The sequence below is a fragment of the Battus philenor genome, unplaced genomic scaffold, assembly GCF_028537555.1.
Source record: "Battus philenor isolate CCGP_79_NKW_IND1 unplaced genomic scaffold, ilBatPhil1.0.hap1 SCAF_30, whole genome shotgun sequence".
Lineage (NCBI taxonomy): Eukaryota > Metazoa > Arthropoda > Insecta > Lepidoptera > Papilionidae > Battus > Battus philenor.
Window position 1 is genome coordinate 695059 of NW_027181694.1, and position 15112 is coordinate 710170.

General features: G+C 33.4%; 1 protein-coding gene across 1 annotated transcript; it reads left to right on the top strand.

The window, feature by feature from the left end:
- The first annotated feature begins 9719 nt into the window (after positions 1 to 9719).
- Positions 9720 to 12024, top strand: LOC137927231 (motile sperm domain-containing protein 2-like). Its single transcript, XM_068771010.1, has 2 exons — positions 9720 to 10847; positions 11953 to 12024. The coding sequence occupies exons 1-2, from the start codon at positions 9720 to 9722 to the stop codon at positions 12022 to 12024; spliced, it is 1200 nt and encodes a 399-aa protein (XP_068627111.1).
- Positions 12025 to 15112: the final 3088 nt, after the last annotated feature.

Genomic DNA, 15112 nt, shown 5'->3' on the forward strand with positions numbered 1-15112 from the left:
CCAACTAATATATAATTAAGTAAAACTTACAAACTTTATTGATAATATGCATAAATTTTAGCTGTATCTACCCATAAGAGAAAATTGTGTAAGAAAAATTGTAAGAATTATAAAACGCTGTCGTGCCTCGCAGCTGGGAGAAGAAAGATCCGTATCAAATAGCGGCAACTCTCTCTCAACTGTCTGCGTTTAGTAAAAGCGAAAAAAAAAACATATTGCAAAAAAAACTAGCGATACAAATTAGAATTAATAAAAAAAGGTATACAAATCAATGCCGGAGCGGTAACAAATCAATCGGTTTTTTCTGTATGTCGACAGAGACGACATTACTTTCCGGTCCTTCTAATATTTGTTTTAATCGAAAGTGTTTTATATGAGCGGTATCCTAAAAACTCGAAATTGATCGCCCGATATATCGTTACGTGATCGTTCATAATTAGAATGTCTGACTCCAGTGCGGCATACTACAAAATTCGAAGTACCCACAGTAAAAAATTAAAAGGGCATCACATTGGGCCACATATATATGCAAATGCAAACATACTGTTGTGATCAAAAAGTCAGGTGAAATTTTCATTTAAAACTATACTAGGCTTAATATATCTAAACAAACAAAATAATGATCTGTGATAAGTAAAATGAAGAAAATGAGAATGAACGAATGGAACGGAATGAAAGAGAAAGATAGATGGAACTGTAGAGTGAAAGAACGGAGAGAAAGATAATATGAAGTATGGAAGAAGAGAATAGAAATAAAAAAAGAAATGAGAAAAAACGACGCATTTTATGCACGATCTAGGAGATAAAAACCGAATCTAAGTTCTCGAAGGCTGTACCGAAAAAAGAATATTCCGAACGTTGCGAGGACTGGAAAAAGCATTTCATCAGACGGTGATTAGTGATGAAATTGATGTAGAAGAATAACTAAAGAATTTGCCTTACATAAATAAATTCACATTACTTTTTGATCACAGATATTTTATCGGAAGTAATGTAACTAGACTAGATTTTCAACTATGTATTTTAGATACCACACATTTCAGTTACCAATAAAGAAACTGGCAACATTATTAATGTAATTATGTTGTAATTTATACAATGTATTGTATCTTATCTGTGATTTTCATACTGATCCGTCTCATGACATTTAATTTATCTGTATTTATCGAAGGATAAATCTTTTTTTATAATCTGTGAACTACATTGTAACGTACACTAGTTTTTGTCTGCGACTCTTTCTGAGTGCAGATGTTACAGAAAAATGAACCTTCATGCCTAGGTATTAAGTTGAATATAATGCGAAGGCTTGAAACGAGGCTTCCCAGGACAGGCTTCGCTACCTATTGAGGTTTTAGGCCAATATTTTTCAGGTTCTCTCTTGTGCCATGCTCTATCTTAGCCTTTCTGAAATACTTCCACCTCCTATGTACGATGAAAAAGGTAGTAAAAAAGATCACTTCCTTAGCCGCTAAAATAAGATATTGTGTAGCATTTGTTATTTATACGTATTTATGTAATAGTTTTCCATCTATATATATATCGGCTAATTTTGGCTTCGTAGAGCACTATCTCTGTCCCACACTACCTATGTTACGTTTTGTCAGTCGTTGTATTTCGTGCGACAAAGATAACGCTCTACGAAGCCGAAATAAGCCGATTGTCTCTTTCCAAAGGTCGATGTGTAATATTTATCGCCGCGTACAGTAAATGTTACAGTGGTTACAAACACGCGCTTGTCTTAAAAAATCCCACAAGATGTCGCCATAGATTCTTATAAAACTGCGAGGATATCATAAAGAAAGTTATATGAACAAAAACTAACGTAGAATAATATTGATAAATGGCTGTAATAATAAGAAAATATATTTTAATAGTTTAAATCAGTGATTCCCAAAGTGGTCTATATCGACCCCTAGAGGTCTACGACAATCTGCAAGGGGTCTACGTCAGCGAAAAAAAAATTGGGGGTCCATGAAATGAAAATGGGGGTCCACGATAGTGGATCTCAACACATACACTGATAGTACCTATTTACTTACATCATACTATCTTATAATATCAAAACAGATTGAATTGACGCCAAAAGTTGATAATTTATTATAAAAGCATCAGGTTCATCCTTCTCACTAAAAATATTGACTTATTGCTTATGTTATTTTATTTATAGTTTACTTTATGTTTATTTAATGTTACGTTTATTTTACATAACAGATACAAAATTTTATTTTGAGTAGTTTCAATTTAAATTCAATTAATAAATGTATAAATTAACATGTGTTTTTACTTTAAGTTTTTAACACTAAACTTCACTACGGTTAGAAATTTACAGGAAATCAATATCAGGTAAGTAGGGGGTCTACCCAACACGGAAAAACATGGCAAGGGGTGTACGACACAAAAAAGTTTGGGGAACTCCGGTTTAAATAAATGAACTTAATAATAAATAAATAAAATAAAAATTTAATGTTGTGGTGTGACGATGGCTAGAATGCCATGTATTCACAGAATTTGAATAAGTTAGAGTCAAAGATATTACGAAACTTGCTAAGATATCTCTATGGTATATATCAGGGGTGCCCAATCTTTTTGACAGTGCTAACAATTTTTCGAAACTTCAATTTTTTTAAATACGCATTTAAAACACGCAAAAGAATGTTTTTTTTTTAAATCATATTTATTTAAACTTTATGACAAAAGTACAAAATATGTGCATTGAAGTTAGATATATGCACACATATATGACAGCACTCCTAACAATACTTAAGACGCCGGTCAGTTAATTACGATCGGTGTTTGGATTTCACTAATTCTATGCTGCAATAATAATAATAATTGTTCACGCCAGTAATTTGTTTCGATTTCCCAGCAGCTGACATGGGTTATATGAATTTAAATATTGAAATAATTCGACAATCAATCGGAGACAAAATTAATCGTTCAGAGCCGAAATTTTGATTTTCAATAATGGGTGATATTTATATATATATATATATATATATATATATATATATATATATATATATATATATATATATATAGATAAATATCACCTATTATTTAATGGAATCAGGCGTTACCTCGCGGAAGTCCATCCTAAGTAAGAAAAGGACCAATATTTAGCCACTTCCGCACATGCAGTGGTAGTCGTGCAACAAAGTGCACCGCCCACCTATTCTAAACCTCTATTTTTTAATATACAGGATGATGGTTTAAAGTAAATTAATATAAAAATTCCATTATGTTCAGATTGAGATAGATGAATTGTATAAAGGTGTAAAAGTTTTAAATGAATGAAAGTTTAGGTCGTTTTACCGCAAAAACCCTCCAAATATTTTACAAATATATCTAAACATCCTGTATAAAATGATCACTATAAAATATATCATATGATATATCACCCCACATACATTTCTAATCATTCATCCCCACAGATTATTTATAACAGCTTCTTTAATAATACTTTATTAATAATTTATTATATATATATATATATATACTCTAGCGTTCGTGAATCGTGACATTATAAAAAAATTGCATTACCAGAATTAATTATATTTCGTGATATGTAATCGAAGCCCATTGTTCACTACAAACATTGTTTATGACAAACAAAATTAATTCTTTTTCTGTACAACAGGTTTAGATATCATGTTTTTTATGACTACCGCCATGGGGTCCTCTCGTACCCTTATATATTGTGGTACAGGGACTTTGTTTTTATTTAATAATTTTTTGATGTAATATTTTTATTTTCGCGCTCTTCTATCGTTCCTTCTATGGTCTTTCATTTCTTTATTTTCTTTCCTTCTACAAATCTATCTTCCTCTTTCATATCCATTTATCCTTTTATTCGATACCATTCTTTCTTCTCATACTTTAACTATTACAATTTATATGTTTTTATTCTATATCACATTTTTGTTCTATTCCAGATATACATTTTTATATGTACTATTTTATTTGATTGCCTATTTTAACACATTAATTTACAATTTTTTAATTTTAGTTCAACTCATGTTTCTTTTTATCGCGTTTTCCGCAATCGTTCTGCACATTTTTAGGAACGTTGGTCTTGCTTCCTTGTCTTTGATCAGCGAGGCCAAAGAGTCCTCGCTAACCTTACTGCATACCCAGCATTCAGAATCGACCCTAAGTCCTCCGAATGCAGGACAATGGGCTACCAGGTGGATCACGGTCTGGTCCACGCCCGGTTCACAGAAGCACGAGGGGTCCATCTTGTGCTTGAACAGGTGAAGGTATTTGGAGAACCTCTCAGATATCATGTTAAAAAAGGCACACATAACCCCGTAAAGGATTTCTGACCTTTGATTTCTGAACTGTATTTTATAACAAAAACACGTGTAGATTTATCAATAGATCATTATTAATTGCAACAAACACCGAACAGACAAAGGAAACTAAACACATGCAGCCGGTGTGACGCATACATGACGTTTGCTATATAAAATATTTTATCGTATCCATATGTTTGTTTCATGTGTACATTTCAAACATTGTTAAATTTAATTTAAAATTGCAACTATTTAGTTTCTCTCCAGCTGTTAGAGCAGCGCTTGAATAAAGATATTTTGATTTTTTTTTTGGTTAAAATATTTCACTAATCAATAATTTGTTTAAACACATGTTAGTTATTGGCAAATTGAACTTATATAGAAAACAAAATTACGTACGACTCCTAGAGTAAATATATCTTTCTATATACAATGTTTACACTTTTGCAATAGGATCACAGATAGTATTCACATAGTTTTTAATATTGAATTTAAAATTCATTTTTAAAAAGGCTTTTGAGGTACATTACCCATAAACCTATTTTAAGGTAGTGAAACTCGAAGACTTCCTAGTAGAGATGGGGAAAATGCATCCCTGACAAGAAAAGAGTGATTTATATGTTTTCGATCATGGGATATATATCACTCTTTTATATCTTTAACTCATTTAGCTCAGCGCGGAGAGAGAATGAGACATCTAACACTAAACATATATCCTTTATATCTTCGGCTCTTTTAGCTCAGACTAACTCGGTAAGGCGGAATAAAACGTGTGAAATATTCCTATTAATCATTTCATGTCTTTGTCATAAAGCACAACAAAGCCAGACGCGCGCGGGTGTTTTATCGTCGTTCCGGAAATCCGTAGTACATTTTTAATACAAACATACAATACCTATCCGTGTCTCTCTTGCGTGTAAATTGCTACATAAGCCCATCTCTCTCTAACTCTGAGCCGCAACTCGTTACAAGTATAAAGACAGAGATACAATTACAACGCGCGCGCTGGAGAGTGATTATATCTTTTGCAAAGATATATATCTTTCATGTCTTTATCTAGGGAGCTACCTATCTCTACTTCCTATAAAACCTGTAGTCGTGTCGGTGTGTACCACAATTTCACTGTATTGAAAGGTCTTAGATTTTCGGTGGACCCTTCATGAGGGTACTTCGACATAGACTGTCGTTCATCGATAATACTCTCTTAGCGTTCTGGAACCATTCCAAGATGGCTGAACCACAACATGAATGGTTGCTATCAGTGGGTTAATTGTTTCTACACTATGGAGAATGTGTTCCGCGTGTAGGATATTTCAATTATTTTTAAACGGTTTTATTTAGTTCGACCCGTACGGAATTTGTTCATTTGGGTCAAAATTAGAAATTGAAATTTAAGCATCTTCCCTTTGTCAGATTGATCTGAAATTTGGTACACACATTTAACTTAAATGACAATACAATATAATAAAATCAATAACATTATAAATCTAAGATGGCCGCCGATACAAAATGGCGTATTACATATTTTTCCTTAACCGCCTCAATATGGGTATCAAATGAAAGGGCTACACTAGTAAAACACGATGATTATGTCAAAATTTAAAATTCAATATGGCGGACTAGGTACATATTTTTCCACAACCACCACAATATGGGTATCAAAAAACCGTTTAATTTAAATGTTAAAATAAATACATTTAAATATTTATTTTTAATACTCCTTCTTCCCTTTCTTTGTTTGCGGCAGGTACGTCACAGTGCCGTTGTATTTTTTATGCTTACTTATGTTCCGAGTAACAATCTCCTGCGCCACTTCCCTGAAGAACCTCAGAAATTCAGAACGACAATTATTGTCGCTCATGAGAGAGTCAACTTTCTTGCCCATATCGACCTTGAGATCAAGGAGTTGTGACACATAGAACAGCTGGCGATGTGCACCTCAGTCTGGTCCGCTTCCAGCTCACAGATGCACCTTGGGCTTAAAACTGGTCAGGTACCAGGACCTAACCTAACCTGGATAACTGAAGTGTATGTGGATGTACGAAAGGAATGGAATGATTGAGAAAGGTAGATGGAATTGTAGAAGGAGGAAAAAACATATTGTGTATGGAATGAACTATGGAAGACGAGAACGAAAATAAAAATTCTAGTGAAAAAAAATATTAAGAAATTCAAAACCCTGTTCCCAATTAAATAGGGGTGGAAGAAAAGGTCCCCAATAGCGAGGGCCATAAATAAAAAAAAACCTAATCTAACCGGAAAGCAATGTAGTCTTTGTCGACATATGGAAAAACCGATAAATTCGTTACCACTCCGGCATTGATTTGTATACTAGACGGCAAAAGGTTGATGACGAAGGTGAATATATTGTTGATTAGAAATAAAAACTTTTTAAAATGTAGTCGTGTGAATTTAACTGAAAGCGACATTAATTTCCGGTCCCCCTGATATATACCTGATGATTTCTTCTCAGGTCTGAAGCATTTCGTTGTCAGACTCAATTTGCCGTTAACAAAGAAGATGTCAGAAGGAATATGAAGTTCGGGAGACGGTTTGAATGTGAACAAAGATAGAGATTGTGAAGGATGAAAGGAGAAAGTGAAATAAAAAAGTAAAATAGGCACCTCACGTATGGTAGTTCGAAACTAGAAGTACCCTCCAAAAAGTAGGGCCATAAAAAATATATGAGATACATCGTATGTCAATTTTTTTTTTAAATTTGGATACAACGTATTCCTAAAATTTAAATATATTGGTATCTCACGAGACAGATTTGAAAAAAGGACAAGACGTAGAAGACAAATGTAGTCAAAAATTGAAAGTCCCTGTTACATGTTACAATTACAAATTTACTAATACGAAGGTCATCAGTATATATTACAGACGTGAATGCTATCTGATAACAGCTATGTTAACAGATACGAATATTGCAATCGGAAATTCGCCAATGGCGGCCATTTTTGTTCACTTTCAATATCAACGATAAGGCAAAGGTGTCACGATCGTAATGCCAACAACACTTTTACACCAAGTGTTACGTAACTTGTTTAGTGAATTTAAATACATTAAAATCTATATATAATGCAATAAAGGTAATAATTATCTATATATAATTTTAATCTGTATAAGACAACACAAGGTTATTAGTTATAAGTGTGAAAACATTTTAAAACTATTTAATGGAATCAAGTGTTACCTTACGGAAGTCCATTCTAAGTAAAAAAGGACCAATATTTAACCACTTCCGCACATGCACTCTGTGTTTGGCACTAATCGGTGTAACATAACTCCTGAAGATGCCCCGAGGAGGGGTGAAATACGTGTTGAGTGATTTAACGGTGGCAGTTGTATAATTCGCATTGTTTGCTGCATATGCATTTATCTGGCTGGCGGGCGGTGCACTTTGTTGCACGACTACCACTGCATGTGCGGAAGTGGCTAAATATTGGTCCTTTTTTTACATTTCAAAACAGTAATATTTAAAAAAAGAATTGGTGGTCAATGTATGTTGCCAGTAATGACATGAATCCGAGATGTGATCGCTCAGGCTCTTTCTTATAAAGCTCAAGGTCATCCAGAAACGAGGACATCAGGAGAAGAAATAAGATTACCCACGTAACTCATCTCAAATGACAGTGAAAGGGGCATATATCTATATGTGTATTGTGGTCGAGATATATGAGTATGTATATATATCTCGACCACAAGCCAGTAGACGCGGCATGGATCCACCCCCCATTAGGTCGACCATAGTACACCTATCCCCCGATTTACACGGTAGTCGTTTTACACGTTTTCGCTTTTACACGGTTTTCCCAAAAAAGTTATTTTTTTGTTTTAATATCCGATTTTATTACCATCTTTCATAATGTAAATATTTCTGCTTCAAACATCGAATCGGCACAAATAACTTGGAGTGATGAAAGTGAATTCGAACCTTCGATTCCGAAAAAAAGAATGAGAGTAATTTACTTTTTGTTCTTCTGTTTAATGTAAATTGTAATTAAATAAAAAAAAAAACAGATTTTCCGTAATATATTAAATATTTTAACTTGTCAATGCATTCTATTTTTATTACTGTGTACACCTAAAATTTTTGAAAAAAAATCACAACTGTTAAATAGCAAAATTATGCGTTTTTGCGAGTTTTTCGATTTACACGGTTTTGACTTGAACATTTTTGATTTTCGATTTACACGTTTTTCTCAGGAACGTATCTACCGTGTAAATCGGGGGATAGGTGTATAGGGATAAGTCACTGAGACAGAGGGGGAAGGGATGCCTTACTGTAAGCAGAAGGCTGAGATAAATAAATGAAGTCTGTTACTTTCCAGAACATTCGCTTTCAATTCCTACCCAAGTGGTACCTCAAGATATCTTTAGTGAAAGCTAATTCTACAGTAGTTTTTTTTTTCGTGCCCCCTATCTTTTGTGGGACAGGGACTTTTTGGGCAAATTTATTTAATTTTTCACAGAATTTTTTATTATTTTCTTTCTCTTCTTTCATACTTCACATTGTCTTTCGGTCTATTCTATCATTCCACAATTCTACTGTCTTTCAGTTTTGCTCTGTATCACCTTATTCTACAGTAGTTTGGTCTCTATACATTTATACAGGATATTTGATTATAGCTTAATCCTTAGAGGTATAGATCATTTATCATTAAATTACCTTGAATAAGGTGATGTATAAAAATATTACATTAATATTTTTTTTTAGAATATGACATGCTAATTCTGTTAGTATAAAGTCTACATGGACAGAGAGTAATTAATTTTAATATGCAGTAATAGGAATTTTAAAAACATGTTTTGTTAATATATTCTCGTTACGTTTTTTATTATTTTTGAAACGTTTGATTTTTGGATAGATAAAATTAGATATATTCACCTTTTAAAGCTTTTATACCTATAAGAAATCACCCTGTATGACTTAAGATAATATTATATGCAATTTGTTTTTAGTATATCTCAGGCTTTTAGTATGTTAAGAATAATTTTAATTTATGTATTATAAATATATTTATTTATTAATAGGTACATATAGCGATACACTACCCGGCGATAAATATTGTACATCGACCTTTGGAAAGAGACAATCGGCTAATTTCGGCTTCGTAGAGAGTTATCTCTGTCGTACGACAAAACGTCACATAGGTAGTGTGGGAAATAATCCGATTGTCTCTTTCCAAAGGTCGATGTGCAATATTAATCGCCGGGTACTGTACTTGTTTATATTACGTGACTAGATAAACAAAATTAAATATGTGTGCCCATTTTAGGTGAACTCAACCTTTGCCACAATTATGCAAGTATTAGCTGAAAAACACGATATTCGATCATTTGTCATGTTACACTAATAAATAGAAAAGATTTTATACTTTACAGTGATACTATAGGAAAAAAAAAGGAATGTAAATGATGACAATGAGAAAATTAGAGGAAATACGATACAAATTTCAAGAAAGATTGAAAGATGGCGTCCCAAATCTGCCCGGAAAAATCAATCCGAAGGATTTAGATAGATTGAAAGACGAAAAATACTTGACAAGGATTTTAGAACACTGTGATGCAAATATCGACGGCGCGGTAAGGATGCTGTGGTCCATCATGCTCTGGCGGGAGACCAACAAAATAAACGAAATCAGAGATAACGTCAGAAAGGACTACATAAGTGACGGAGTGTTTTTTCCCCACGGCAGAGATATAGACGGATGCCGGATATTCATAATGAAATGGAAACACCACGTGAAATCACAGAAGAATACAGAAGACATGAAGAAGGTAGTAATATACTGGTTAGATAGGTTGGAGAAGGAAGAAGAAGGAAAACCGTTGACAATGTTCTTCGATCTAGAAGGATGTGGGATCAATAACATAGATATTGACCTTGTTATATACATGGTTACACTATTAAAGAACTATTACCCGAAATTCGTAAACTATATCATAATATATCAGATGCCATGGATGCTGACAGCTGGGTATAAGTTAGTTAAAGGTATTTTACCAGGTAGAACTGTTGATAAACTCAGAATTATAGGTAAAGATAAAATAAAAGATTACGTACCTCTAGATCAAGCATTAAAATCTTGGGGCGGTAATAATGATTACATATTCAAATTCGTACCTGAAAAATCTAATGCAGGTAAAAGGGTTACTTTCGCTGATGGCGATTCAAACCTAGTTGTAATGATTAATCCAGATGATTATCTAACATTCGAAATAGATAATAGTGAAGCTAAATCTGAAATAACTGTGTTTAACGAAACGGAAGGATATGCTGCGTTTAAAATTCGAACAACAGGACCGGAGAAATTTAGAGTCAGACCTACATCAGGTGTTTTAGCTTCGTCATCTAAACAGGTGATTTCAATAACTGTTTCTCCAGGAATAGATTTGACTTCAGCCATGAATGAAAGATTTTTGATCGTTACAACTCCTGTTATTGGAGATACAACAAATTTAGATCATGCGTGGGATAATTCTAAGACAATAACTGAATTTAGACTTAAATGTCGACTTTTGAATGCAGATTTACAAGAATCTGAATTAGTATTTGAGTCGTTTAAAGCAATTGATTTTATTCAAAAAAGTTTGTCCAGTGATATTGGTGTCATGAACCTATTGCAGTTTATAATCATATGTTTCAGTCTTCTAGTTGTTATGTTTCAATATTTTATATACAAATATATATATTTGTATTGTTAAACATAGTTTCAATTGTTCCTTTTATATTTGAAATGATCTATCAGTGTTCTATACTGCATTTTGATGAGTTTGAAGCGGGGATATACCAAATAATATCTCTGTGGCCTGCACACAATACTAGCATTACTGTTCCCGACTAACTAACGGTAGACGAACGAGGGTCATGCGCAGGCGCATAAGGCACACCAACAGAACCTGCTACCAGACGCCGAACACAGGTTTCACATGTGTACACGTGTTTCACTCCTCCACGAAGCATCTTCAGGGTAATGTTACACCGATTAGTCTAGATACTTTGACTCTGTATTTGGCACTAATCGTGTTGAGTGATTTAACGGTGGCAGTTGTGTAATTCGCATTGTTTACCGCATACGCATTTATCAGCGGGCTGACGAACGGTGCACTTTATTGCACGACTACTGCTGCATGGCGGAAGTAGCCATACATTGGTCCTATTCTTTCTTAGGATGAACTTCCGCAAAATAATGCCTGAATCCATTACATATTGTAATAAAATGATGAATTGTATAGAATATCATCATTTTAGCGTTTAGATTTCCCCTGGTAGATATAGACCTTCACCATAGATTTCTAAAAGGACTGGATAGAAGCGGTCTTCATCAAGCGTCTTCCGAAGAGTTGAAGTCTTCAACGTAATGCTTGCTGGTGTGTGATTTCCACTCCGAAACTATTGGGGCTTCTTGTTTCTCGTATCATACTGTAGTAGTCTAGTACCCATTACTGGAAAGTTCTCGAACATTTTACCCGTGAATAACATCGTACTAGCTCTGGCGGTTTACTAGCGAGAATTTCGTCTCCTTCATATTACTTCAGAGAAATCCCTAAAAAAGAATCACAAGGTGTAACACTACCTGTAGATGCCGAATTTGACAGAAATGGAAAAAGTCCGAGTATCATAATATGGGTTTGTTCAACACGTTGTGCATAGACGTACTTTAAGGTTCTAGAGTTCATCTGTACTACGGAAAGTGACCTGTTCATTCCCACTACAACTTACTAATCCGTTGTAATGTCGATATGTTCGTTCGTCTATAGATCTCATAATGTAATGACCCTCGAAATCTGTATCCCAACATGGGGCGTACATCCCAATGGTGGGCAATTTGATTATAAAGGAGCGGCAATTCGAAAATGGACTTCACACTAGATGACCCCGTCGCTTTAATATTCAAATGATGTATATACCAAAGGGGGGCGTAAGAATTAGGCTTAGGTGAGGGATGACACAAAAAAGGTTGAGAAACACTGCTCTAAATGGTTTGTTGAGTGATTTTAAGAAGCAAAGAATGAGAGAAAACCTAAAGGTATAAAAATACCTGGCGTTATATATATTGCGGTACAAGAGCATTTACATGATTGTTTTAACCTTGTATACGGTAAACTCAATGTTATCTGATTACCTGAAGAGACACGATAAAAGTATATATATATATATATATATATATATATATATATATATATATATATATATATATATATACTTCTGCGGACATCTGTTCTGTGAGTTATATAACCTGCCTATACCCAATTCCACTTGCTAATCCATTGGGATATGAAAATAAATATAAAATTAATTTATTAAAAATTATGACTTTTAACATTACTCTCATATCGTCATTTTTTTTAAATTCAATTTTACATTGACCTTACTCTGCTTCGCAAGGTGTTATAGTTGTGTAGAAGAAGCAGAAAGTAACTCCACAACAACACATACATAAAGTTTAACACAGATATATACATATACACTTAGATATAGCCTGAATGAAATCAAAACAAGCGACATCACCGCCAAGTATTCTTGTCATTTAAATATTCCTTCATTTATTGATTAATAAGACTTTTTATGTCAATTTACATTTAATATGCGTTTTGAATTTTGTTAATGGCAGTCAAAAAATATTTTGTGTTAAATTTTATTTAGAAATCTGATACCATTTATTAAATAGGCGACCATATTGAAGTAAAGCATGAAAGGATTAGAAGAAAATTTAATAATATGTAATAAATAAAATAAAAAAAAGCGAAAATAAAATGTACAAAAAAAAGTTTTGTAAAAATATTCCCTGTATATCCAAGTCAGAGAAAATATGCGAAGCCCCAAAAAACCGGGGCTTAAGGCCTCCCTTAAAGATATACATGGGAAGATATACCATAATCGCCACGCTTGGAAGGCGGGTTGGCGATCGCAGTGTGGTATTATGGTACGCAGACGATGCTGTCCATCATCTAGACCAGTGATCCCCAAAGTGGTCTATATCGACCCCTAGGGGTCTATGACAACCTGCAAGGGGTCTACGTCAGCGAAAAAAAATTTGGGGGTCCACGATATTTCCATCGTCATACCTAGTGGAAAGGGGGTTCAGCGCTGTTACCAATCTCCTAACGTAAAAAAGAAACAAACTGGACATCATTAGCCGAGGAGATTTAAGATTGACCCTTACAAAATTGACGCCAAATGTTGATAATTTATTATTAAAGCATCAGGTTCATCCTTCTCACTAAAAATATTGACTTATTGCTTATGTTTATTTAATGTTACGTATATTTTACATAACAGATACAAAATTTTATTTTGAGTAGTTTTAATTTAAATTCAATTAATAAATGTAAAAATTAACATGTGTTTTTAATTTAAGTTTTTAACACTAAACTTCACTACAGTTAGAAATTTACAGGAAATCAATATCAGGTAAGTAGGGGGTCTACCCAACACGGAAAAACATGGCAAGGGGTCTACGAAACAAAAAAGTTTGGGGAACTCTGGTCTAGAAACTTGCGAGCAAGTGACAATGCTATATAATTAATACAAAGTTTGAATTATATTAAATTGTATTAGGAATCGAACCTACGATATACGATTGCAGATGTCATTACTCCACCGCTGGGCTACCACCGACTCTTTCATATATTCAAATAAAAAATCGGTCTAAACGTTTTGTTATTTTTACAGCATGTCCTACTAATTGCTTGTATATATTGCTATTGCCCTAATATTAGAATTATATAAGATTTTATACCGAATCGAACGATCTATGATAGTAAGTCTTATTCCCCACCGCTGGGATACCACTGTTAAAATACAATGACGTATAACGTCGTAATCTAATATATAAAATTCTCGTGTCACGGTGTTCGAACTTGAACTCCTCTGAAACGGCTTGCCCGTTTTTACCAAATTTTATATGCCTATTTAGTAGGTCTGAGAATCGGCTACTATCTATTTTTCATACCCCTAAGTGATAAGGGTTGTTCACCCTTAAAATTTTTTCTTTTTGACGAAATTTTTTGTTTTTATTTTTTTATGATACAACATACAAAAATACATACAGCCCTAAATTTTCACCCCTCTACGATTAACCCTTATTTTTAAATTGAAAATTAAAAATATTTTTTTGCAAAACAACGTTTGCGGGATCAGCTAGTAAAATAAAATTTAATAAAATAGACTGTAGTTTCAAATTCATCCACTAGATGGCTCTGTTTAGCAATAAATGACAACTGAAATATTTCCTTTCGTGATTTATAATTAAAATATAAATATTTTTAATTAAATATATTCAAAACCATTTTAATAATTAGTGTATAATCATAGTGTGCATGGTGGTTGGTAAATGATGCTTTGGTGAGGATTTCTATTATGATGATGAAGGCCGAAATCCCTTCCACCAGCACTAAGCGCTTTGACACTATTTCTATAGTGCTCACAGTCAAGATATGGAAAAACCCACCAGCTTTCACTTACTATAACTTAGGAGTCTTTAAGTGTCAATAAGTTTCTAAGCAAGCATGTAGCATCGCAGATCTCACCTTTTGACATCAGGCAAGACTGTCAAATGTTTAGTCGGTAAAATTGCAAACGATAGATGGCGCTGTTACCAATTCTTTAATATTTATATCAATATTAATGTGTCTTAATATAACTATTATTATTAATATATTATCGTATTATTTAATGTTTAGAATTTTAATTGGTCTGGAATAAATAATTCAAGAAATATGATGTAGAAATATAAAACATACAAAACTAATGTGTCATTTACGTGTGTAAAGAAACAAGGATGAATTTTATAATTCCAATACAAAAAAAA

Excerpts from the sequence above, each read along its gene's own strand:
- LOC137927231 (XM_068771010.1), top strand. The coding sequence starts at position 9,720 with ATGAGAAAATTAGAGGAAATACGATACAAATTTCAAGAAAGATTGAAA. Across the intron at positions 10,848-11,952 it reads ATTTACAAGAATCTGAATTA|ACGTACTTTAAGGTTCTAGA; the intron begins GTATTTGAGTCG and ends CGTTGTGCATAG.